The 21,808-nt window shown below is 57.1% G+C and overlaps 1 protein-coding gene across 17 annotated transcripts in view; it reads right to left on the bottom strand.

Moving 5' to 3' along the window:
• MYO18A (myosin XVIIIA) overlaps window positions 1–21,808 on the bottom strand; it is a 94,371-nt gene that overhangs the window by 33,621 nt on the left and 38,942 nt on the right. For 7 of the 17 annotated variants that reach the window (XM_046675750.1, XM_046675752.1, XM_046675735.1 and 4 more), the window contains 18 exons: window positions 12,837–12,924; window positions 12,526–12,632; window positions 12,233–12,409; window positions 11,548–11,761; window positions 11,129–11,271; window positions 10,422–10,522; window positions 9,501–9,564; window positions 9,138–9,282; window positions 8,777–8,797; window positions 7,541–7,552; window positions 6,744–6,920; window positions 6,432–6,522; window positions 5,947–6,139; window positions 5,032–5,118; window positions 2,736–2,877; window positions 2,422–2,581; window positions 1,442–1,628; window positions 873–1,116 (listed from right to left, as the gene is read on the bottom strand). In XM_046675750.1, coding sequence (XP_046531706.1) covers window positions 873–1,116; window positions 1,442–1,628; window positions 2,422–2,581; window positions 2,736–2,877; window positions 5,032–5,118; window positions 5,947–6,139; window positions 6,432–6,522; window positions 6,744–6,920; window positions 7,541–7,552; window positions 8,777–8,797; window positions 9,138–9,282; window positions 9,501–9,564; window positions 10,422–10,522; window positions 11,129–11,271; window positions 11,548–11,761; window positions 12,233–12,409; window positions 12,526–12,632; window positions 12,837–12,924 — 2,353 coding nt within the window. Of the gene's footprint in view, window positions 1–872; window positions 1,117–1,441; window positions 1,629–2,421; window positions 2,582–2,735; window positions 2,878–5,031; window positions 5,119–5,946; window positions 6,140–6,431; window positions 6,523–6,743; window positions 6,921–7,540; window positions 7,553–8,776; window positions 8,798–9,137; window positions 9,283–9,500; window positions 9,565–10,421; window positions 10,523–11,128; window positions 11,272–11,547; window positions 11,762–12,232; window positions 12,410–12,525; window positions 12,633–12,836; window positions 12,925–14,977; window positions 15,014–16,237; window positions 16,316–18,192; window positions 18,862–21,256; window positions 21,317–21,808 lie in introns of all 17 variants that reach the window. The other 10 variants (XM_046675745.1, XM_046675744.1, XM_046675743.1 and 7 more) reach the window with 5 other exon arrangements.

Here is a 21,808-nt window from a genome sequence, read left to right as displayed (position 1 = left end):
GTGGGGGGATGGGATTCTGCCTGCTCTTCTAGCTAAGGAAAAAGGGGCAGAAACCTGGTAACTCATAACTTCTCAGGCAAACAAAACTGTACTGGAGAGGTGTGAACTCAGAAGCTGGTCTGCCTGGGTCAAATCCTGCTCTGCTGCTCATGAGCTGTGTGACTTTGGATAAGCTACTTAACCTTCCTGAGCCTCAGTCTCCTCATCTGGGGATGATAATGTCATGTCATGAGGTGGTGGTGAGGATTAAGTGAGTTAACGTGTGAGACGAGTTTAGAATAATACCTGGGTACCGTAGATGCTCTATGGATGTTAACTACCATAACTATCACCCTCTCCGCCCCCTCCTCCAGATGGGCCCATAAAAAGGGTCTGTCTGACCTTTCTGGGGAATTTTAAGTACTTCAGAAAGATTTAGCACCTCATTTCTCACTGGGGGGCTGGCCCAGCCACCTGCCCGCTCTTGGAGGTAGTTATCGCCGCCAGGCAGACAGCTCCATCAGGGCACTGGGTCTGCTGCTGTGAGCAAAGCTGACCCACTGGAACCAGAGAAGGGGGAAGGAGGGAGCTGTGGGACCGGGCACGTGGGGCAGGAGGGGAGGGAGATGAAGAGGACTGGAATATGGCAGGGAGAGGAGGAAGAGGGGAGTCAGCAGAGTGGAAAGAAAAAGAGAAAAGAAGAGACTGGGTTGGAGAGACGAGAAGAGAGGCCCCACAGAGGAGGCACCAGGGCAGAAAAGACATCTAGGGCCAGTCCAGAGACAGGAGGGGAGCAGCACCCCTCCAGCCCCACGGGCCCCATTTGGGGGGTGAGGAGGGTAGCGGCAGCTCCATAAAAGAGAGGTGGGGGTCGAGAGGGAAAGAGGCCCCACCTTGGCGGTACATGCGCATGGCATCAAGCAGGCGGGAGCCTCGGAGTTGGGCGCGGAGCAGGGGCACGTCCAGCTGCAGGAGCCCAGCCTCGCAGTGGTCTCCGGAGGGCAGGTCCAGCTCACTGCTGCTGCTGACTCGGCGGGAAGAGGCGGAACGGGGCTCCCCGGCCCAGCCCTCTGCCACAGGCAAGAAGCAGTGCACGAAATGCAGCTTCGACTTCTTGATGGTGTCAATGAGGGCGTCCTGCCAAAGGGGAAAGGACGGCCCTCAGTGGGCTCTGATGGCCCAGCCCATGCCCAGAAGAGCAGGGACTCGTGCCAGCATCTCCACTTTGCATAAGATGGCAGGTATCCCAGCACTGGCCAGGACATGCTAAGTGTGGACAACTCTGCCTTTACTAGGCCTGAGCAGCCACTCAGGCAGCAGCACTGAAAAGAGGACCCCACCAGCAGTGATCAAGTCAGAGTGGGATGCTGAGTGGGCCCCGGGTGACCTGAGAGTGCCCAGGACGCCCAGGCTACCTGCCAGGAATGAGGAAGGGTCCCGGAGTCTGGGTGGGCACACTCACCACCTGCAGCTTAATTTGGATGCACAGTGACTTCTTCTTGACAGCCGCCATGCCTGTGGTGAAGGTCTTCCGCATGCTGGTGGCCCGGCGCAGGGCCAGCTGCGAGCCTCCCTCCAGGCCCGCAATGGAGCCTGAGAGCACCGTGGCGCTGCCTGCCCGGCCCAGAAACAGGTTGCTGATGATTTTTCTGCCGAAGGTGGGAGGGCAAAGGAGGGAAAGAAGTCACATTCACGGAGCAGTAGAAGCCGTTCCTTCTCCCAGCGCCTGTAACACCAAACAACCCCCACACCGCCGTGGCCAGGGGCCTGGGTTATCTGGGCTGGGGCTGCATGTTCCACGCCCTACAGAGGAACTGCAGAGAAATCTTCAAACAGTAAGAGGAGACAACCAGGGCGGCAGAAGCCGAGGAGTAGGCAGGGATTGGACAGAGCAGAGCGGGGCGACCTGCTTTTCTCCATCACTGGGCAGTGGGCACAGAAGTGGGAAAGGAGTTTCCAACGTGGCAGGAAAGATCAGAGCCCAATATCTTCTAACACTATATAATCTACTCCCTACCTCTCCTGCTGATTATCGGCTTCCCCTACTGGAATGTAAACTCCACAGGAGCAGAGCAGGGTTTTTGTTTCCTACACTGCTACCTGCCGAGCACCTGGAAGAGTCTCTGTCACAGAGGAGGTAAAGAAATGAAGGAATGAACGAACAACAGGGCTCATATGACTCAGCGGAGTCTAAGGCCACTCCCGCCTTCTAAGAAGAATGGGGGGGTGTTATTCAAATTTAAAACTATATGTCTCTCCAACAATATCGATCCCACCTCTACTCCAGGAGGCCACCCCCTTGCCCCCAAGGCCAACGGCCCTCAGCTGTTGCCTCTCAGGAAGTAGAGGCCATCTACCCTGCTGGTGAGGGGGCTTCTGAGAGCAGGGAGCCCAGAAAAAGCCCTGGGGACAGGACAAGGACAGAGTGAGTGGTGTTCTTACTTCTGGGAGTCCTGCAGGAGCCGGGGGGCGTTCTGGGTGGCCGGGTTCTGCTTGGTGTAGCTCAGCCAGCCAGCCACATTGTATTCCACCCAGTTGGTGCCATGGCTGTGGCCCAGGAGGAAATGGTGTGGTTTACTGCTGCGCAGGAGGGGGCTTTGGCCTGAGGATGGGAGAAGCAAGGTTCAGATCATCAGGCCACAGCCCGCAAAAAGCCAAGGGACTCAGTGAGCCCCCCGGGCAGTGACACCTGGGCTCATATAGGTGAGTCCTCTGGAGAGGAAGCAGAGGAGCTGCCCTCCAGGGGTGCCACCTACCTTTTTTGTCACCTTCCTGGGGGCCATAGTAGGAGAAAAGGCGCTCCAGGAGGGCATCTTCTGTGGCCCCTGGCACCAGTGCCTCCTCTTCTAATAGCCACAACAGGCCCCTTGCCTCGTCCGTGCGGGCCAGCGAGCGGACCTATGGAGAAGCAAAGAAGTCCCACCATGCCATGGGAGCTGTGGGAAAGGAGCCAGGGCCCCAGCCACAATCACACACTATAAACATGCTACACACACACACACACACACACACACTGCCACCGTGGCTCCCGCCACTCACTACTGATGCCTGTGGAGCAGGTGAGCAGCAAGGAGAAGGAAGGGGCCAGAAAAAGATCAGAGAGAAAAGCCCACAGCAAAATACGATTCCTAGAACTTGTGTCCAAAGTCACCAAAGACTGAGGTTTCCTATTAACCTGAGCCCCACATCCAGAGGCTCTCCTCCATCCGCAGCCTCTCGGAGGTCATAGGGGGCTTGGGTGAACCCCATGCTGCCCTCACTCCCTGGGCATCACTGCCCGGGCAGATGAAACGAGATAACGTCAGTAAGGCCCTGAGCATAGCGCATGGCCCAAAGGAAGCTCTCAGTAAATGACAGCTGTGGGGTTAACCCTGAGAGGAGAGAACCTAGAGAAGGCTCAGAGGACTGCAGGTGGGATCACTGCAGGGTCATAAACTCAAGTGCCAAAAGCCACAGACAGGTGACCCTATCTATGGACGTGACAGCCAAAATGGGCGGAGCTGAGGTAATGGGGAGCAGGTCCCCATCTAAAGGGAACAGACACCACTCAACTCAGCCAACTGCTGTCCTGGAAGAATGCTGGCCTAGTGTGATAAAACCTCCAGTTTTTCAAGAGAAGGCAGAAATACTAAATTCTGATTTCTCATACCCCATGCAGGCCAAACAAACTAGGCCTGTGGCCACATCGGTCTGAAGGTGACTTTCACTGGAATTTCCAAGTCTTCCTTGGGCAAGAAGGACTGAAGTTTCCCCAGGCCCCGTTCTGGCTTAGCCTTAAGGGATTGGGGGACAAGAGAAGTGAGAAGTGCCATGTTCCCTCTCTTTGACCCCAGCTGCCTGCATCTATGCCACACAGCTACCCAAGGGAATCAGGGTGACTACCAGGAGGAAGCAGAATGCGGCCAAGGACTGATGGGTAACTACGTCCCAGAGTGGCTGGAGCCGCGTGGCAGGAATAAGCAACGAAGCCATCGAGTGGAGAGTGGCAGGCTGGGCACTAAGGGGCCCCCATCCCCAGAGGTGCAGCTGTCCACTGCCAAGGCCCATCAGATAGGGAAGAGCGAAGAAGGGAAAGGATGGCAAGCCCCCTCCAAACACACTGTCTGATGCGTTGCTGCTCCTAAGCCACGTGGACTGACTGCCCTGTACCTCCTGGGAATGGCAAAGGCTCTTGAGGGAGGCCACTGTGGGAGCCCAGGTGTCAGGAAAAGAAAAGCCAGCTTCCCTGGGGAGACATGGAACTGGGCACTTTAGACATTTGTCCCAGGGGGACATTCACTCTCCTAGATCCCTACCCGCTTGTGCCAGGCCTTCCTGCAGGGCAGAGGGACAGGGAAGCAGGACTCAAAGCAGAGGAGGGAGATCAGCAGCCCAGCAAAAATGCCAATTCTCCAACAGAGCACCTATGCAACTCCCTAACTGAAGACAGTGGACAATGTCAAGTGCTCATCAGGCCACCCAGTCCCCTAGGCAGCAAGGTGCCCAAGATGCCAGTCCAAAGGGTGACGAAGCCCATGCCCAAGGCTGAAGGGCGAGGGCTAATATCCACAGAGTCCCTCAGTGGGCGTTTTATAGCTGAGCACTGTCTCCCCGTTTGGGTGGAAGGCTGCCTCCTCGCTTAGCTCTGCTAGGCTGCATCAGTCCTCTTCTTGGGGACAACGGGAGGGAATGACTATGTCCTCTGGGTCTAGCCAGGCCCTCATCACCTAGGAGGAGACACCAGGGCTCCTGGCAGACACATTTCAGGCTCAGCCAGTCACAGGACAGGGCCTGAGCCTCAGCTGTTAAGAGAAGAGGTACGCCCTCCCGCCTGGCTCAGACACCCAGGGGCCGGGGCTCCCCACCGCCCCAGGGCAGAAGAAGGTGCCACCTTCCTGGCCAGATCGGCTGAGGGGCAGGTCCAAAGTTCTAAAGCTTGGTGTCTGGGCCTGACTGCTGGGCCCCCTCAGCCCACAGTGGCACCCTGGAGGCAGCGCACAGAAGGGCTCTACCGAGGAAGAGGAGCGGGAGAGGAGAGAAAAGGCCAGTCCAGGCCCTCGCTGGAATTCCTACCAGGGACTGATGGGAGGCTTGGTCCACAGCGGCCACTGAATCGTCCGTGGCTGGCTCCAAGTCATCAAACGCCAACTCGATGTTCTCCTAGGAAGGAAGGCAGAGCGGTTGTGAACATGGAGCCAGGCGTGGGTCACACCCCCACGAGCAGACCAGGAGGGAACGCTGGGGTCAACAAGCCTGATCTCCTGTCCTGTGCAGAAGCTTCCCCCAAGAAGCCTGACTGACAAAAGCTCTCCACCTCGCAAGGCACCACATCATGTCTTTGGACAGCTAAAATCCCTCTAGCTTCTTTTTATACTGAGCTAAGGGCACACGCTCCTGTTATTCGCATCAGTTGATTAGGCTATGCAGAGTAAGCCTACTTTCGACTCCACACAATCATCCTTGACTTGAAGACAATGGACATCTTCCTCCTGAATCTTCTCTCATCCAAGATCAATATCCTCCCCAGTTCGTTCAACTCACCTCCACATGAGGTAGGATTTCCAGATCTCATCCCTTCTGGGACACCCTTTTAATGAGGGGCCCTAAATAATCAATCGCCACCTTAACAGATCAGGAGACAGGGAAGGCCAGGCCTCCATGTGTCAGCAGGAACTGCATGGTGGCAAGTCACAGGGCCTAGGTGGGTGCCTTGAAGGAAGGCAAGGAGGGGCTCCCAGGCACCCTGAATGCCTCTGCAGCTTCGCAGAGTGCAAACTCTGCTCAAAGAATGTAGCCTGAGGCAGGAAAAGACTCCTACGCTAGAGAGCACACGGGGACAGAAATGACCAGAGAGTAAAAGCTGGGAAGAGAGCAGCCAGGGGGAAGGTGGCGCCTTCCCTCATCCCAGATGCCCTCCCTGAGGGTGCCAGGGCCAGAAGGTGAGGCGGGGGGGTGGGGGTGGCAGGCAGAGGCAAGGTCAAGTGCTACCTCCTTGTATCTTTCCAACTCCTGCACAAAGGTGCGCTCATGGAAGAGCCTCTGCAGCCGGTCCTGGGCGTAGTTGTGGCACAGCTCCTCAAAGGAGGCTCCGCGGGCTGACCCACCCTGCTCAGGGTTCTGGAAGCCTGGAGTGTCCACAATCATCATAGAACAGAGCGAGTGCTGGCTGGACTTGAGAGCCCTTCACAGGGAAAGCCTGGGTGAGAGGTGGCCAGGGCCGTACCACTGAACAGCCCCCACTGGTCTGCCCCTGGTGTCCAGGCAGCCCCACCCTGCCCCACGCCAAATCTCCATCCCCACGTGGGTGCCCAGGACCCTGGTGGGAGATGTGCCTCTTCTCGCCTGCAAGGGCAGTGAGCCCTCTGCTGGTGGAGGATGGCTCTGCCTCAGCAATCACACAAGCACAGAGGCACCAACTCTACCTTCAACAGGACAGGAAGCAGGCAAGCTGCTGGGTCCTGCCTGGCGCTCACCTGTTCACCAGGGAGACAAGAAGGGTGAAGAGCTCGCTGTAGAGGCCAGACGCCATGCCCTCTAAGCACTCCAGCGCACTCAGTTTGGGGCCTGTGGGGCAAGAGGATCAGCTCTATCTCCGGCTCCCTGGGAATCCCCACCTGGGTGAGCTCCATACCCACCCAGGGCCAAGTCAGCATGGGGCCCTGGGGCTGGCCTCTCCCCATGAGGGAAGCATCTATTCACCCCAGCAGTCTCCCCACGCCAGAGACAGCAATGAGCCCGGGAGGAGGCCTCAGAATCACATCCACCAGCCAAGGGGCTCAGGGTACCTGTGCCATCTCCCAGGCCGCTCTCCTCAGGGCCCTGGCGGAAGGAGGTAGAGCGCTGCAGGGTGCCCCCCTTGTGCTGGTGCTTGAAGATGGCCGAGGAGAGCTCCTCCAGGCTGCAGCCCAACAGGTATGCAGCCTTCTGGGCCCACTCATGGCGTGCAAACTGCTTGCGCCCAGCTATGGGGTAGAAAAAAGGGATCTGGCATCTTGGGTCTTCCTTCTTAGGCCATTTGATGACCACTGTGTGCTTTGGCTCCCTCGCTCCTATAGGACTGGGGAGTGGGCATCTTCCAGAGGAAAAACCAGCCCTGATGACACCAGAAGGGCTTCAGGCAGAATGAGGACAGTCAGCAGCTGCCAGGGCTTCCTGTGTCCGTTGGGGGTGGAGAGAATGAGTAGGTCCTAAAAGAGGAGGTAACTCCACACTGCTGCCACCAGAGGGCACCCAGTCAGCTGTGAACATCCCTGTTAGGGGGCGTGTCCTTCCCCAAGGGTGCCAACTTGGTGAAGGACAGTGTGAGGATGAGCCAGCCCACCCACGATGAGCACAAGAACTGCCTCTGCCTGTGGGGGACATCATGAGAGAGTCCTAGTGCCTCTCCCTTCCATGAATGCCTCAGGACCCTCCCTCTAACCCCCAGGCGTCTGCCAAGGGAGATCACAAACACCCACCCATGCCAACAGTGGGGAGGCGAAAAAGCCGCAGGAGAAAGGGAACAACCCACGCAGACAGACGTCTCAGCCAACATGTGTCTAATCGTGGCAATTAGGGAAAGCTAACAAGAAACCAGGTTTACCTTCGGCAGCTTCTGTAAAGCAAAGGACCAGCATGCAGCATGCAAAGAAAAACAGCATGTTAGCAAACAGTCATCAACTGAGCCTGCCAGGCCCACGGGAAGGGGCTGCGGGGGGTGGGGGTTTGTGAGGATGAGCAGGTGAGAAAACACAACCACATTCAGACTTAGAAACACAAACACACACACACTTACAATCTCAAAGGACTATGTTTATGGATGTAATCACACTGACACACACACACATAGACCTACAAAGATATTCTACCACACCCCGTGCCTCCCCCGGACAATACTAGAAGCTCTGAGGAGGTAACAGACCCTGTTCAGCAAGGTCCATGTGCCGACATGCCCAGAGCTCTCCACCTGCAGTCAGCGCTGAGTAGGGTTACAGGAAACCTGGGCTTGTGAATCCCTCAGAGTGAAAGAACTTCCTCAAGACACGGCCACACGTGCACCCACCTTCCCACCCCCACAATCTGGAGGCAACTTCTTTAACTCAGAGCCTGCTTCCTCTCTGGCAGGGATGCCACCTGCTGGGATCATAAGGAGCCTAACACTCAGACACCTGTTCCTCCATGCACCCACCCACCAGTGCTGTCTCAATCCTGCTAAACAGCCTGGGGCCCCTCACACCCCAGGGGGAGATGAAGCCCAAGCCCAAGGTGCTGCTCAGAGGCAGCATCCCTTTCCTTAAACTGGAGGAGAAAGTGGTGAAGAGGCGATCAGAGCACCCGCCCACCAACGTAATCTCAGAGGAAGGCAGCAGAGCTCTTCCAAGCCAGACCAAGCTCTAGCCATTCACAAACCCCCAAGCAGAGGCCCTGAAGCTGCAGCTCATTTGTTACCATGGTGCCTGCTGCCCCCTAGTGGCCTCCACCCTGACATGCAAGAGGGAGAGACACCTGCTACCAACCCAGTGGGGAGAAGGGAAGACTCAGGGAAAACTGGCCTTGGGAAATCCCAGGAAGCAAGCCCACCCTACCCCACCTAAGCCCCATAGAGGGCATCCTGAAAGGTCCCAGGAGCTGGACGCAAAAGTGGTAGAAGCAGCTATTGCTGGGACTCCGAGAAGCTCCACAGCCAGAGGCGCCCTCTCCACCCTGAACTCTGGGGCTTCTCCCAGGCCAGTCCCCTCTGCTATGACCCAACAAGCCCAGCCCCCAGAGAGAGCCAGAGCAAGCACCAAGATGGGGCCAGGTGGCCCCTACACCCTAGGGAGGGGCCAAGGTCAGTTACCCGCTTGCTCCTCGGGGGCCTCTGTCAGGAAGGGAACAAGAAGGAGAGTTATTCCGGGGAACTGCTCCAAGTTAGTGCCTTTCTCTTGCCCCTCAACCTCTGGACCCCCAGCCCCCCGGTCTTCACAGTGCTCCTGGTCACTGCCATCTAAGTCCACGCCTCATCCATCATTGGCAGAGATGCTTCTCCAGGTATTTGGAGCCTTCTGCTCTGATGTGGGGGACTGGGAAGAGGCATAAGCAAAAGAGGGGTGTCTGATAACAGATGAATCTGTGCTGGGCCAGAACAAACTGGGGTGGGCAGGGCCCCTACAAGCTCTCCTGGGCGACAGGCCAGGCTGTTGGGACCCACTGCAGGTTACCTTTGGTGGCGCCTGCAGCCCCCAGGTGGTAGATGGCAGCCAGGATGAGCCAGCAGGCTTTCTGTTCATCGGGGGAGATGCCCAGCACCTTCATGGCCGTCTGCAGCTTACTGAACTGCTGAGCCGCCTTCTGCTTCTCCTCGGGCTGCAGGGACAGGCGGGCATGCTGGCACTGGAGCTCAGAGGGGCTGTCCCTTCTGGCATACCCCCACGCTGCTGGACCCTCAGAGAGGGCAAGGCTAGCATAGAGCCGCCAAAATGGAGCCAAGCTCCTGCTCCTTCCATGGAGCACCCCAGGCCATTAGAGGCTTCTCCTACCCCCAAGACCCAGGGCTGCCAACCCAGTCCCCAGTGTCCCCTCACCTTGGCCAGTGGTACAATCCCAAACACATTGTTCTCTGCCAAGTGGTTCAAGTGGAGCTCTGTCCTAGGGGTACAAAGGACGCATCAGTATGGTGCTTGATCCCCATCAAGGCCACCCCCAACTAGGGCAGAGACACACAGACTCAGCTTCCAGCCTCTGAGTTCTGTCTGTCCATCATGCCCTACTGTCAGGCCAGTTGCTGCTGCCTTTCCCAATTGGCCTGGATGCCTGGGCAGAGCACCAGCCTCCCTAGGATGGGTCACCAGAGAAGCCATGGTAAGAGTGTCCAGCCATACCCTTGGCAGGGAGCAAGGAACCCTCCTGAAGGGTGATCCAGCCAGGAGAGAGACTGTGCCCTCAGTTACAAGAGCCCAAGAGGATAATTCCCTGGGGCTGTGTGCTCAGCCTTATCATTTATCCCTTTTTCAGCTAATACAGACAGCAAGTCTGAGGGTCTAAGGGAAAGAGCCTGGCAGGGGAGCCAACATGTGGGCTGGGAGGGCCAGTGTGAAAGGCACCGAAAAAGGCTTGGGCTTTTGGCCCCAGTGTGGACTCCATCACCGGCTCAGCCTCAGACTAGTCATGTGACTGTGGGGAAGTCCCTGATCACCCTGCATCTGTGTTTTCCTCTCTAGACCTGGCTTCATGGATGCAGAGATCCTAGTAGGCCCTGGGAACACTGAAGGGTCAATTGTGCCCCTCACAAATATCCAGGCCCCTGTGCCCAGGGCCAGGTAGTTCCTCCCAGGCAGGGCCTATGGCTCACTTATCTCGCCATCCCCAGGGCCTAGCTCAGAGCCTAACATGTAGCAGGCATGCAATAAATAATCGGTATGGGATGCAATCAAGTGGCAAGATCCAGTAGCCATCGGTAGGCTGGAGCACAGAGCACCCTCCCTGTTCCCTCTGTCCCATCTCACCTGAGGGTGCCATCCCCACAGGCCAGCAGGTAGTAGAAGATGTTGAATGTGGCCTCACTGGCTGGGCGTCGAGCCACGCGCAGCTTCTCCAGAAGCATCGTCTGTGGCACAGCATGGAGGGTATGGGCAAGGAGGGCAGTGCCAGGTCAAGCTTCTCCCACTCCACACCAGAAAGAACCATGCCCATGGGAACAAGCAGTTATATCTTAACCTCAAGATGCTCACCCAGAGGCCAGATCACCTGAGGGTCAAACTTGGGGCAGAGCCAGGGGGAAGAAGACAGGCCCAGCTCGTGGAGGGGACCTGCTGATCCCCTAGGCATGGTCTTCTTGGGGAGCTGGACACCTTGTGATGAGATACTTCATTCAGCATGGAAGGGAGTCAGCTTTGGCTGGGCCTCACTTTACTGATGAGCCAGACCTCCTTGAGTGAAATCAGCCTGAGAGAAGCCGCTAAGTGCAGGGCCAGGGCCCCAGCAGTAGGGTGTGGCCACCCCAGAATGGGCAGGAAACCGAGCCAGGCCCCACCTAGGACAGGAGCCATTGGGGGCAGAATGACAAAGGCTCAGGGCAGATCTGTTCAACCCTGCTGTGCCAGGGTCCATTTTGTTGGGGCAGAATCCCAGGAAAATGAGGCACAGGAAAGAGCCTGATTCCCAGGGCATGAAATTAGGGGGTCAATCTCCTACACCCTGAGTGTCCACTCACCTGAATGGAGGCCGAGGCCACCTGGCCAGCTTGGTCAAAGTCCAGGGAGAGGATCTGGGAGAAGCGGGTGGCATTGCCGTTCATGATGGTAGGGCTATTCCCAAAGGCTTCCAGGAGAGTGTACAGAGCCTGCCACTTCTCCACTGCAGAAGATAGGCCCAGGGGTCATCAGGAAAGCCAGGGGCAGCTCACCCCAGCCATGGGCTCCAGAGGCCCAGGCAGAATGGGAGGCCCAGCCACAGCTGTTTCCCCACTGCATGAAGGCTCGGAGTTACTCAGACCAGAACTGACCAGGGACAGAGGGGTTTTGAGGACATGAAGAGGCCAGGGAGAAAAATAGTTGGCACCCAGGAGGGACCTCCACCCTCAGCCCCCTCTCCCCAGTCTATTCTAAGTTTTCCCAGTTGTCACTGCCTCACCAGAAAACACCTTGTTCCCGCTAGTGCCTGCAATGGTGGCCAGGTATTGCACCAGATGCTGGCAGCTGGTGGTCTTGCCACTGCCACTACTGCCCAGGAGGATGATGGACTGGTCCTGACGGCTCATCAGCATTGCCCTGTATGCGTTCTGGGCCACGGCGTAGATGTGGGGTGCCATGTCCTCCCGCCGACACCCCTTGAACATGTGCATCACCTTGGGCAGGAGAGGGATGGAGGGAAGGGGTAGGCTCAGGCCAGTTGCTGCGGCCTTTCCTAATTGTCCTGGATGCCTGGTCAGAGCACCAGCCTCCCTAGGATGGGTCACCCGAGATGCCCTGGTGAGAGTGTCCAGGCATACCCCTAGCAGGGAGCAGGGAACACTTGGACACCCCTCACTCTCAAGGTCCACATCTTTTTGGGCCTTTCACTGCAGGGGAGCTGTTGGATTCTGAGGCTAAGGCCATGCATGAAAATGCAGATACTAGTCAAGTCTTGGCTTCTGTTAAAGGTTGGGGGAGGGCCTTTTGTCCCTACCCCTTGAAATGACTCCTCTTCCCAACGTGAACTGTGAGAGTGGACAGGAGCCCAGTGGGATGCCAAGGGGAAGGGGCAGAGCAAAGGAAGGGGGAGTAGTAGTGGGTGGGTGGGTCTACGAGGCAGCAGGATAGCTTAGGGGGCACTGTACCTTCTCTGAGTACACAGCAGGGGCCCCACGGGGGCTGAGGACGAGGAGGCTGGGGCCAGCGTACGTGTGCAGCAGACTAGCACCATAGCGCTGGCGCAGTGTGTGCAGGACGCTGGACTCGTTGAGGTACACCAGTGAGGCCAGATCTTCCAAACGATCGCACGAGGGAGCATTGGCCTGTGTGACAGGACAGGCAGGCAGGCACTGAAGAAGCAGAACCTGTCTGCACTGCCAGGGGACAGGCCTGCCCTGCTGAGCCCACCTCCTGTGCCCGCCACCAGCCTCCTGCAAACCTTCTCTACGTCATCCTCGTCCACATCCAAGATGGCTCCATCATGGTCTAGCTTCACACGCACCTTCCCCTCCGGCAAGCTGAGCTCCTCAGATTTGAGCTGACTGGCTGCAGAAGGGGGACAGACAGTCAGACACGGGCCTGGAAAGCCTTTTAAGACCCTCTTTGGGCCTTTCATGGTCCTGCCTCCTCCCCACTATATCACCAACCTCTCCTATCTCAGCACCCAGCCCTCATCAGACCCAGAAGGCACGCTCATCCCTGAAATCCGAGAGGCCCAGGCACCTGCACCCTGGGCTGCCCCAGACTCACCCAGGGAGAAACCATCCTTATGGACCAGCCACACCTTCTCTGTCTCATACCAGGCCTCCTCAGCTGCAATCTGCTCTTCTGTCTTCACCTATCAGAGGGAGGGGAAGAATAAATAGTCAGACTCTGTTCTAGAAAACAGAGACAAGGACAGCAGGAGACAGGAGAAATGTGAGGGGAAGGGTTTCCAGATGAGCCACTGGGCGAGGGGGACAGCTGGATGACAGACACAGAACAGGGGACATCAGAGGTGTCAGAAGATGAAGGTTGGGAAGCCAGGAGGCAGTAGTGGTCCTGAGGAGCACTAAGGACAAGGACACAGCTAGGGACCATTCCTGTCTTGAGGGTCTGGAAGGACAGAGACACATGGAGCACGTACCCAGGAGAGAGCAGACCCCAGGCAAGCAAATCACCAGGATCTACCATCAGCCGCTCTCGTTCCCAATCTCCTGCGAAGGCTGTAGGATCAGCATCCGGAACCCACACCCCTCACCCTGGGCCACAGCTACTGTGACCTTTCATGCCCTGCTTCTCCCTTCATCCAACTGATAGGCCCTCCTTCACAGAGCTGGGAAAGGGCATCTCCTCAGACCTGAGGAGAGAAGTGTCTACTGAGGACTTTGTAATGCAAAATGATAAGCACGTCCTGAGTCCTAGCCTTGGCCTGTCCCTCCCCTCCAGAGGATGCTCTACTGGATGGGGGACAGTGTTCAGATGTATATGCCAGAAGGTGGCAGGTGCACAGACCTATGTGGACATGCTGAGGCCATACAGGGGCATGAAGCAGCATGGCCAGAGATATGGAGGGGGCGAGGAGGGGCAGCACAGCTCTGTCAACACAGGAAGAGACTTGCATGTCACAGGGATGGGCACCAGAATGGGTATAAAGGGGCTGAGAATCCCCAGAGGCCCCAGGTGGTCGCCAGTCAGAAAGAAGCATTTTGCAAGCATTGACAGGGTGTCGGGCTGCCAAACCTGGCACCCCCTAGGAAGACTTGAGCTGGGCAGAAATGGTACCAAGGGGACAGGCCCGGCTCCCATGGCCCATCAGGCTCCTTTTGTTGTGGGTAGGTGAAAGGGTAGCAGGGTCATCCAGTGGTCCCTGGTTGGGGGAAGGTCACACACACACACCTGTGGCATTGAGCAGCCCTCAGGCTAGCCCCAGCCTACACTCTGTAAGGGTCCCCAGCAGGGAGGTACAATGAGTCTCCTAGAGTCCCCCACCCTCATGAGACCTGAAGCCGAGGTGGAGACCCTGGGTGAGGGATTGGAAAGGATAAGAAAATAAAATAAGAAGACTTGTCTTTGTCACATTTCTTGGCGCTGAAAGAAAAAGAGATCTGGGTCCTGCCCCCAGGTTGGACTCTGGCTTCAGATCTCTCTCTCCCTCGCTGACTGCCCTTCCCAGCTTTAGGGTAAGAAGGCTGGGCTGCAGCAGCGGTCCTCAGACTCTGGGAGTCATGACCAGTGAAACGACCCTTCAAAGACGAGGATCACTATGCAGCTGTCAACATTTTAAATTGTTAAGTGAAGACATTTAAAAAAAAGGCTAGTTCTTCATATTTGAAGAAGTGCAGCTTTATAAAAATAATTACAACGTTTTATTTTCTTCCAAATAACATGAGACAGGTGAAGCCTTTGTCATGAATGGACAAGTCCTATGGTCCGGTGTTTTGGTGAATAAGGTGACATCAAAGGTCATGGCCTATAACTAATTCCCACAATGGCCAGCAGATGGAGACAGAGAACGCCACATCTTCAGGCCTGGGATGGGGGAGGGAGGTGGTGGGGATTCAGCTTTTTCAGCTTTTTCTTCCCAGATTGAGCAGAACTGAAACACCTAGAAACCAAAATTCTGGCCAGGCCCTTGGATTCCAGTGGCTCAGGACCATGTGCCACAGAGGCCAAACTCGAGTGGTGACAGTCTAGCTCCAAAGGCCTCACATAGAACTGCCCCATCACAAACTCCTGGCACTGCCTCCCCGGAGTATCCCCCCAGTAACCGGGTGGGAGCCGGAAGGGGAAAGAGGCCTTACACTCCAGCATGAGGCCCGAGCACAGACGCCAGCCCAGGTACAGGGCAGGGGTGGCGGGTAGTCACCGGAGGAAGTGGAGGGCTCCTGAGGGGCGCAGGAGCACCCTACCTGGCTCTGGGCAGGAGAGGCGGCCTCAGGGTCCAGCTACCAGCAGCAAGCAAAGAAGAGAGAGAGAAGAGGGGTGAAGACAAGCAGACCATTGGCATGTCCCCTTCAGCAAGCACCCTGGCCAAGTGGGCGGCATCCTCTTGCTGCCCAAGGTACAGGGTGGAGGTGGGAGGAGCTTAGCAACAGGACCGGGGAGCTGGCCTGGACAGGTGAAGTGTGTCCAGTCCAGGAGAGGCCAGACCAGGAAGGAGAAGCCCAGCTTGGTGAAGACTTGTTACCGTGAGATTTCTCAGAGAGGATGCTCTGGTAAGTCATTTCCTGTGGCCTGGGCAGGAGTGTGCCACTCTGCCTCTGGCCACAGTCTCTCCTGGGCTGCCCATCAAGTCCCCTCTGAATTAGGCTCCTCTTCTGTGTGCTAGGCCACCTTACCACACCCAGAACCTGGGCCCACTGGGAGCCTCTGGCCTTATCTTCAGGGTACTTCCCAGCCTAGCTCTCCTGTAGCCACCAGATCCCAGCACAGGGCTGCCCCTGGTCTCCAACATACACCCAAGGATGCCGTTTCCTGTGCCAAGGGCTGCCCTTCAGAGCTGTCATTCCTGCACCTCTCAGAGAACAAGACCACCAGTAGCCCCAAGTCTAGGACCCCTTCTTCAAACCCTTCCTGCACCCCTGCACCACTCCCACCACCCCCAGGCAGGCACACCACCCCATGGCAAGTGAAGACATCACTCCATCCAGGTCCACCTGCCAATGCCCAAGAACCAAGGGACCATGGGCAGACCCTGCAGTCAGCGTTGACCTCTCTGTCTCTGTCTTGTTACTTAAAGGCCTTTCTGGAGAGGAAGGGAGTCAGCCAGGCCTTGGACTTTGCCTGTTAGAAATGGGCAAGCAGTTAACAGGCCCCACCTGGGTGTGGAGAGTGGGGCTCTCAAAAAAGGGGAGTGTCAGCTCCCTGCCTCGCCACCCATCAGACCCCGGCACCAAGACACATCCTCCGGGGAAGAGAACGGGGCCAGAGAAGGGGGCTGGATCCCTAGCCAGGAGGGGCCCCTCCCACAGGCACAGGGCTCTGGGATCCCTCACTGTGCTCAGACCCTCCGCAGTGCCCTTCTCTCATTTCTTCAAGCGGGAAGCTCCTCTGGCCCCCAGGCCTTCCATAGCCAGGGGCTCCCACACACAGACACACACAGTCTGGCCGCCAGCCTCAAGGAAGAGGTGTGCCAGGAGTGGGGAACTGCACATGAGAGGTGGCATTACAGAAGCTGTGAAGATCCTCTCAAGCCGCTGGTGGGCCTCCTCTGCGGGGGTCAGCCGGGCCTCGGGGGCAGCTCCTGCCTAAGGGTTAAACCACCATTAGTCCCGGCCCGGGATCAGTGGGAGCACAGCATGCCAAGCTTCAGGCCCAGGAAGCCATTGGGACCCAGTGGGTCAGTAGTAAAGGTCAGGGAGGCAAGCAAGGCAGCCATTTGAGTTTTTAAACCATCAGATGAACAAAAAAGAACAGGTGCCTGGAAGTTCTAGGGTTCTTTCTTCCATTTCAGCGCCAGGATGGCCCTGTCCTCCCACATCTCCTCTGGTTCCTGCCCTAGGCCCAGGTGATAGGTGGCTGAACCCCAGATTAGGGCACATCTCAGCTCTCACCTCCACCCCAGTGAGAGATGGAGGGACAGGGAGCTAGAGGGAGGGCAGCTGGCCCAGGAAAAAGCACATGACACTCTGGCTCCTTAGAGGTTCTTTTCAGGGACTGACGGTTTGTCCTGTCTGCCTGTCTGGCCAAAATGCCCCTGCCAACTCCTGTGCGCCAGGAGGTAACTTCCCTGATTCAGAGTGGGCCAAGAGGGGTGGGGAAAGCTGCGGCCTGATCCTCTCTAAGTTATGCAAAGCCTGGGAAGAAGGGAATGGGGAGCAGGGTGGGTTCTGGGATCTTAGGAACCCCAGGAGGTCACAGTCAGGGGGGCCTCTAGGACCTGGGGGAGAGGCTAGGCCTTTAGGATGTGCCCTGACCCTCCCCTTCCGGCCAGGAGCATGCAAGAGCACAGAGAAACAGTAGTGAAACTTGACGCGCCCCCCATACGCACGCCATGAGGCCTCAGAAAGGTCCACAAAATGGGAGAGCTTGAACAAAACTGTCCCCAACCCAAGGACCAGCCAAGCAGGCATCACATTCCAAGAGAAGGGGCTGGGCTGATCATCCTTGGCCCTCTCCTGTGCCTCTCAGCCTCCTGTCCCACCCAAAGGGCACTTTGTAAACAGATGGGGCCCCAGATCCAATGGGGGCCCCCTGTGCCCATTTGCCACTCAGGCACAGGGCTCCTCGGGGAGAGTCCTGCTGCCAGAAGGGACTGCTGGCCAGGCCCAAAGAAGGCAGTGATGGCAATGATGATATTAATACCTATTGCTATTAGCATCACTAACGACGCTGCCATGGATGGAGCACCCACCTCACCAGGGACTGGGCTTGGAGCGTTCGTTACCTGAATCACTCCTAGTCTGCACAGCAACCCTTCAAAGCAGCTACTATCCCTTATTTGGAATTCCAAAATCCAAAAAGCTCCCCAAAACAAAAGATTCCTCCTAAGTATTTTGGTGGCAAAACCTAACTGTTTATTTTCTATTCCCCTGCAACCTGAACATTCAGAGATTTTGCTCGGCAAATATTAATGTGTTTGGTTACAGGTTGCTGCTCATTATGTACTCTCTATGATATTCTAAAATACAAAAATTACTAATTTTCAAAATTCTTCTGGCCCCAAGGCCTCAGAGAAGGGACTGTAGACCTGCATTATGCCCGCTTGACAGATGAAGGCTCAGAGATGGGACCCTGCTGAAACCACAGTGGGTGAGTGGCTGGAGATGTGAACACAGGCCACTGACTTTAGGAATTCTGTCTTTCTCCCCTAGCACTGATCTGCTAAGACTCTGATCCTCGACTCGGGATCTGGCGCCTCAAGGTGACACCATGTAGCTGGAGACCAGGCCCCAGCTCCCACGTAAGGGTGTCAAAGAACAGCAGCATGCTGGTGAGCAGGTCCCAACCCAGAGCCCAGGCCACCACGGGCTCTGGCATTCGCTTCAGGAAAGCCATGCAGCCCTGCCATCGGCACGTGTCCCGGGCCCCGCTTCTCAGTCATGCGGGGCTTGTTGAGGAGCCTTGGGGAAGCTGGCTGCAAGGGTGATGAGGGGTGTGGGAGGTTAGTGACACACTTGGGTACCTCCTGTTGCACGTCAGGGGCTGGTGACTTGGGCTGCTGCAATCCAGTGAGGTTCAACTTCGGGCCAGTGGAGCCTGGGTCTGCCAGCTTTTCCGGTGGGGCTGGGGAACACTGCTTCTCTGGGGTTTCAGGCTTGGCTGGGGAGCCTGGCTTCTCTTGGGAGCCTGGCTCCTGGCTGGAGGGTTTCTCCCCCTTCCCAGGAGACTGCTTGCCACGGGGCTTGTGGTCCTTGCCCCTGCCCCGAGACATCAGGCTCCGCAGGCCCATGGAGAGCTCATCCTTGGCTGCCTCCTTCTTCGCTTCAGGCTTAGGGGGAGCAGGGGGAGCCGGCGGGGGTGGTGGCTTGAGAGGGGCGGCCTTTTCACCCTTCTTGCCTCGAGCTGGGTGCTCAGGGGATTTGATCCCTCTGCTCAGAGGCTCCCTGGGGCTCCCAGGCTCCTCACCAGGCAGCACCTTGCTCACCACCTTCCTCACTGCATTCGCCACCCTCTTCCGGGACAAGCCCTGGGCCTCCTCACCCGGGCCTTCTGCTGACACAGCCCCCAGGCCGTTCATAGCGGGCGTCGGCGCAGGGCTCTTGGTTCTCTGGGAAGTCTCTGAGGGTACAGGGCTGGTGGGAGGCTGAGGACTCCTAGATTTGCCACTGCCATCCTTTGAGCTGCCCTCTAGCTACAGTCACACAGATACAGGTAGACATTAGCAACAATGCCTGTGAACCTGCCCACCCCATGCAGAGGAAGAGGTGTGACCTCTCTCCTAGCCCTGGAACAGACTTTCCATTGATCCACCAAACAACACATAGTTCCCAGAGGCTTTCCATCTTCCAGATAGGACAACTGCATCTAAGAGTTTGGCTTCTCTCTCCCACAAAGCACAAGCAGGTACTGCTGTCACCTGTCGTCCACCCCTGTGCTTAGCACGGAGCTGGGAGATGCCAGTAATGAGTGCCTGGAGGCCCAGAGTTACTGGCTTTCAGTCAGGGCAGCAACCAAGGCCCAATCCAGCACCCACTCCCTCACAGTCCAAACCCAGCAGAGATGGAGCATGGATAGGTCAAACTACCACTTCCCACCATCGATCCTAGTTCACTTTGGGGCTTCCTGCCTTTGTGGTCCCTGGTCCTTCTATCCCCCAGTTTCCTGGGCAGTCAGACCCAGGGTCTGCCGATCCTGATGAAAACAATAGTCAGGGAGCAATTCCTGGCCCCAAGACACGCCAAGCCTCCTCCTCCCTGCTCCTCTTGTCTGTGGCTGCTGTCTCCCCTGCACCCACATTCTCAAGGGCTGCAGAAACCCAGTGCTAGCCCAGGAAGCTGCCACCTCAGACTGTTTTCTGCCAGTCTCTCTGCAGTTTCCTCCTGCAAACCTTCTAGTTCCCAGAGTGTACTTGTGGAGTCACAGGAGGAAGAGGAGGCAGCTGCAGCCCACAAAGGGTTAAGCACACAAGTGACCACAGTTCCACTCTGCCCTAGAGCTGGGGCCCTGGCTCAGCCGGCCTCTCAGCCTCTGGGCACCCATGAGCCGCCTGGTGTACACTGGCACATTCCCCCTGGTGCACCCACCCTTCCCCCAGCACTCACAGGAACTGTCTGTGGTCCCAAGGGACCACCACTGGGAAGGCCAGGCCGGCCAATGGTAGGGCAGAGTTTCCTGCAAAGCCAGCCATACTGCCTGGAGGGAGCAAGGTCAACTTGGGAGCTCCTTGCTGGTCAGGCAATACCCTCCCACTAAGCTGTGCTTGGGCCTCATTCCCCAAAACAATGACCTAGCTTCTAGGGTGCACCTGGACACTGGGCTCTGTGAGGGGCTGGCTGCCATCTCTGCTTGGATGCAGGAAGACGCTCACAGAGTGGGCAGACCTTTGGCTGCCATGCAGAGAGGCTGCCCCATGTCCTGAGCAGAGCTGAGCCAAGTGGCCTGAGCCCAGGCCTCAGTGGCAGGGTGGCCCTGCTGCAGGGGAGGGGAGGGGAGGGCTTGAAGATGCTCTTCCTCAAACTCTTGGGCCAAGAGTGCTCAGTTGTGTGCCAGGGTACTGCGGAACTGGCTGGTGGCCCTAGCTGCTGGCGCCTACATCTCTTCCCTCCCTCTTCTGGCTTTCCTCTCATCCCCTTTAACTGAAGATGATGATGACAACAACAGTGATGATGATGCTAGTAACTGCTAACCCCTATACGGTGCTTGTTATGTGTCAGGCAGTCTTCTAAGCATGTCACGTGTACTCTGCCATGCTCCAAGGCCCCTCCCTCACATGTCCCTAACATATCCCTTTGAGATCACAGGCTGGCCTTGCAGGACTGTTTACAGGTTAGGTGGAAGCCACAATGCCTGGCTAATCAAATCTCCATCCAAGGAAGTTGGGGAGCCGGGACACGTAGCCCCTCAGGTAATGAAGTATGGATCTGTTTTGTGATCCAGCGCCACCCCAGTGCCCTGGGCAGTCCCGTCCCCTGTGCCAAGAGCAGCCTTCTCCTAACGACACATCTCTAGACCTGGCTATTCTGGAACTCTCTCCCTTCTCTTGCCTTAAAAGAGTCCAGCTTTATTCAAGGTCTCTATCCCAAGGCAGAATGCCTGGGGGGTGGGGGCATCCAGAGGCACTGGGCAGCTGGAGCCTGCCTCCAGGTCACTGCACCAAGCAGCTGACAGGGTCTTGGGAAGAGACAGCAGCAGCTGTGGCGAAATCCCTCCCTGGCCTTGTCTTGTGCGCCCCCGAGCAGGGAGGAGTCCCAACAGCTGAGCTCTCATTTGGTGCTCCCCAACCTAAGAGTTCGCCTACCTAAGGCTCGCCAGCCCCAAAGTGTTCAGGAAACCAGAACTAAAGGTAGGAACCAAAGGGGGTGGGGAGTTAGGGGGAGATCCCCAAAGCTCCTTGGCATTCCCATCTCCTTCATGCACCCCAGGCAAGCCTCACTCAGGCTGCGCCTCCTGCCCCTTACTGGCGTTCCCTCTAGCCACCCCAAACACGAAGGGCACCCTGCAGGCCTGCCCGTTCCGCGGAACTGCCTCCCAGACTAGACCAGGGCTGGCAGACACACCCCACACAGGCATCTTGGAGAAGCACTTACAGCCCCTTCCTCCTTGCCAGGAGGGCCAGGCTTCGGCAGAGTTCTGTCCTCCTCTTTAACCTGAGGGGGCAGACAGAGAAGTCACTGGCAGGTCAGGGCTGGGAGACCTGGCACTAAAAGCACAGAAGGATAACATCCAAGCGGCCTCTCCCTCCCTTAGAGGCAGAGCTCCTGAGTGTCAGGAGCACGGGGTGACGGACCTGGGCAACAGATATACTCTCCTGGGGTCAGAACTGTCCAGTGACAGCTTCAAGAATGAAGAGTCTCGGGGGGGTGAAAGGCAAGTGCCCATGCCCTCAGTGACCAGCTATGCCGCCCACTTGGGCTGTCAAAGAGGTCTACCCACCAGAGTGACATCGTGGCCTTGGTTACAGGGTGGATAGAAAGATCCAGCTAATTCAACTCAGGCTTAACTACAGGAGTCACTCCCAGCTCAGACAGGAAGTGGTCTGAACAAGAGCCCTCTGACCCAGTGGCTGAGAAGAGGGAACAACCCCAGGGTGGGGGACCCATAGGGCCAGCAGAACTGAGTGTAGGGTAAATGGGTGGCCC

This window comes from Equus quagga, chromosome 11 (assembly GCF_021613505.1).
Source record: "Equus quagga isolate Etosha38 chromosome 11, UCLA_HA_Equagga_1.0, whole genome shotgun sequence".
Taxonomy (NCBI): Eukaryota; Metazoa; Chordata; class Mammalia; order Perissodactyla; family Equidae; genus Equus; species Equus quagga.
Note: the sequence above shows the minus strand (reverse complement) of the source record. Positions and strands in the feature narration are given on the sequence as shown.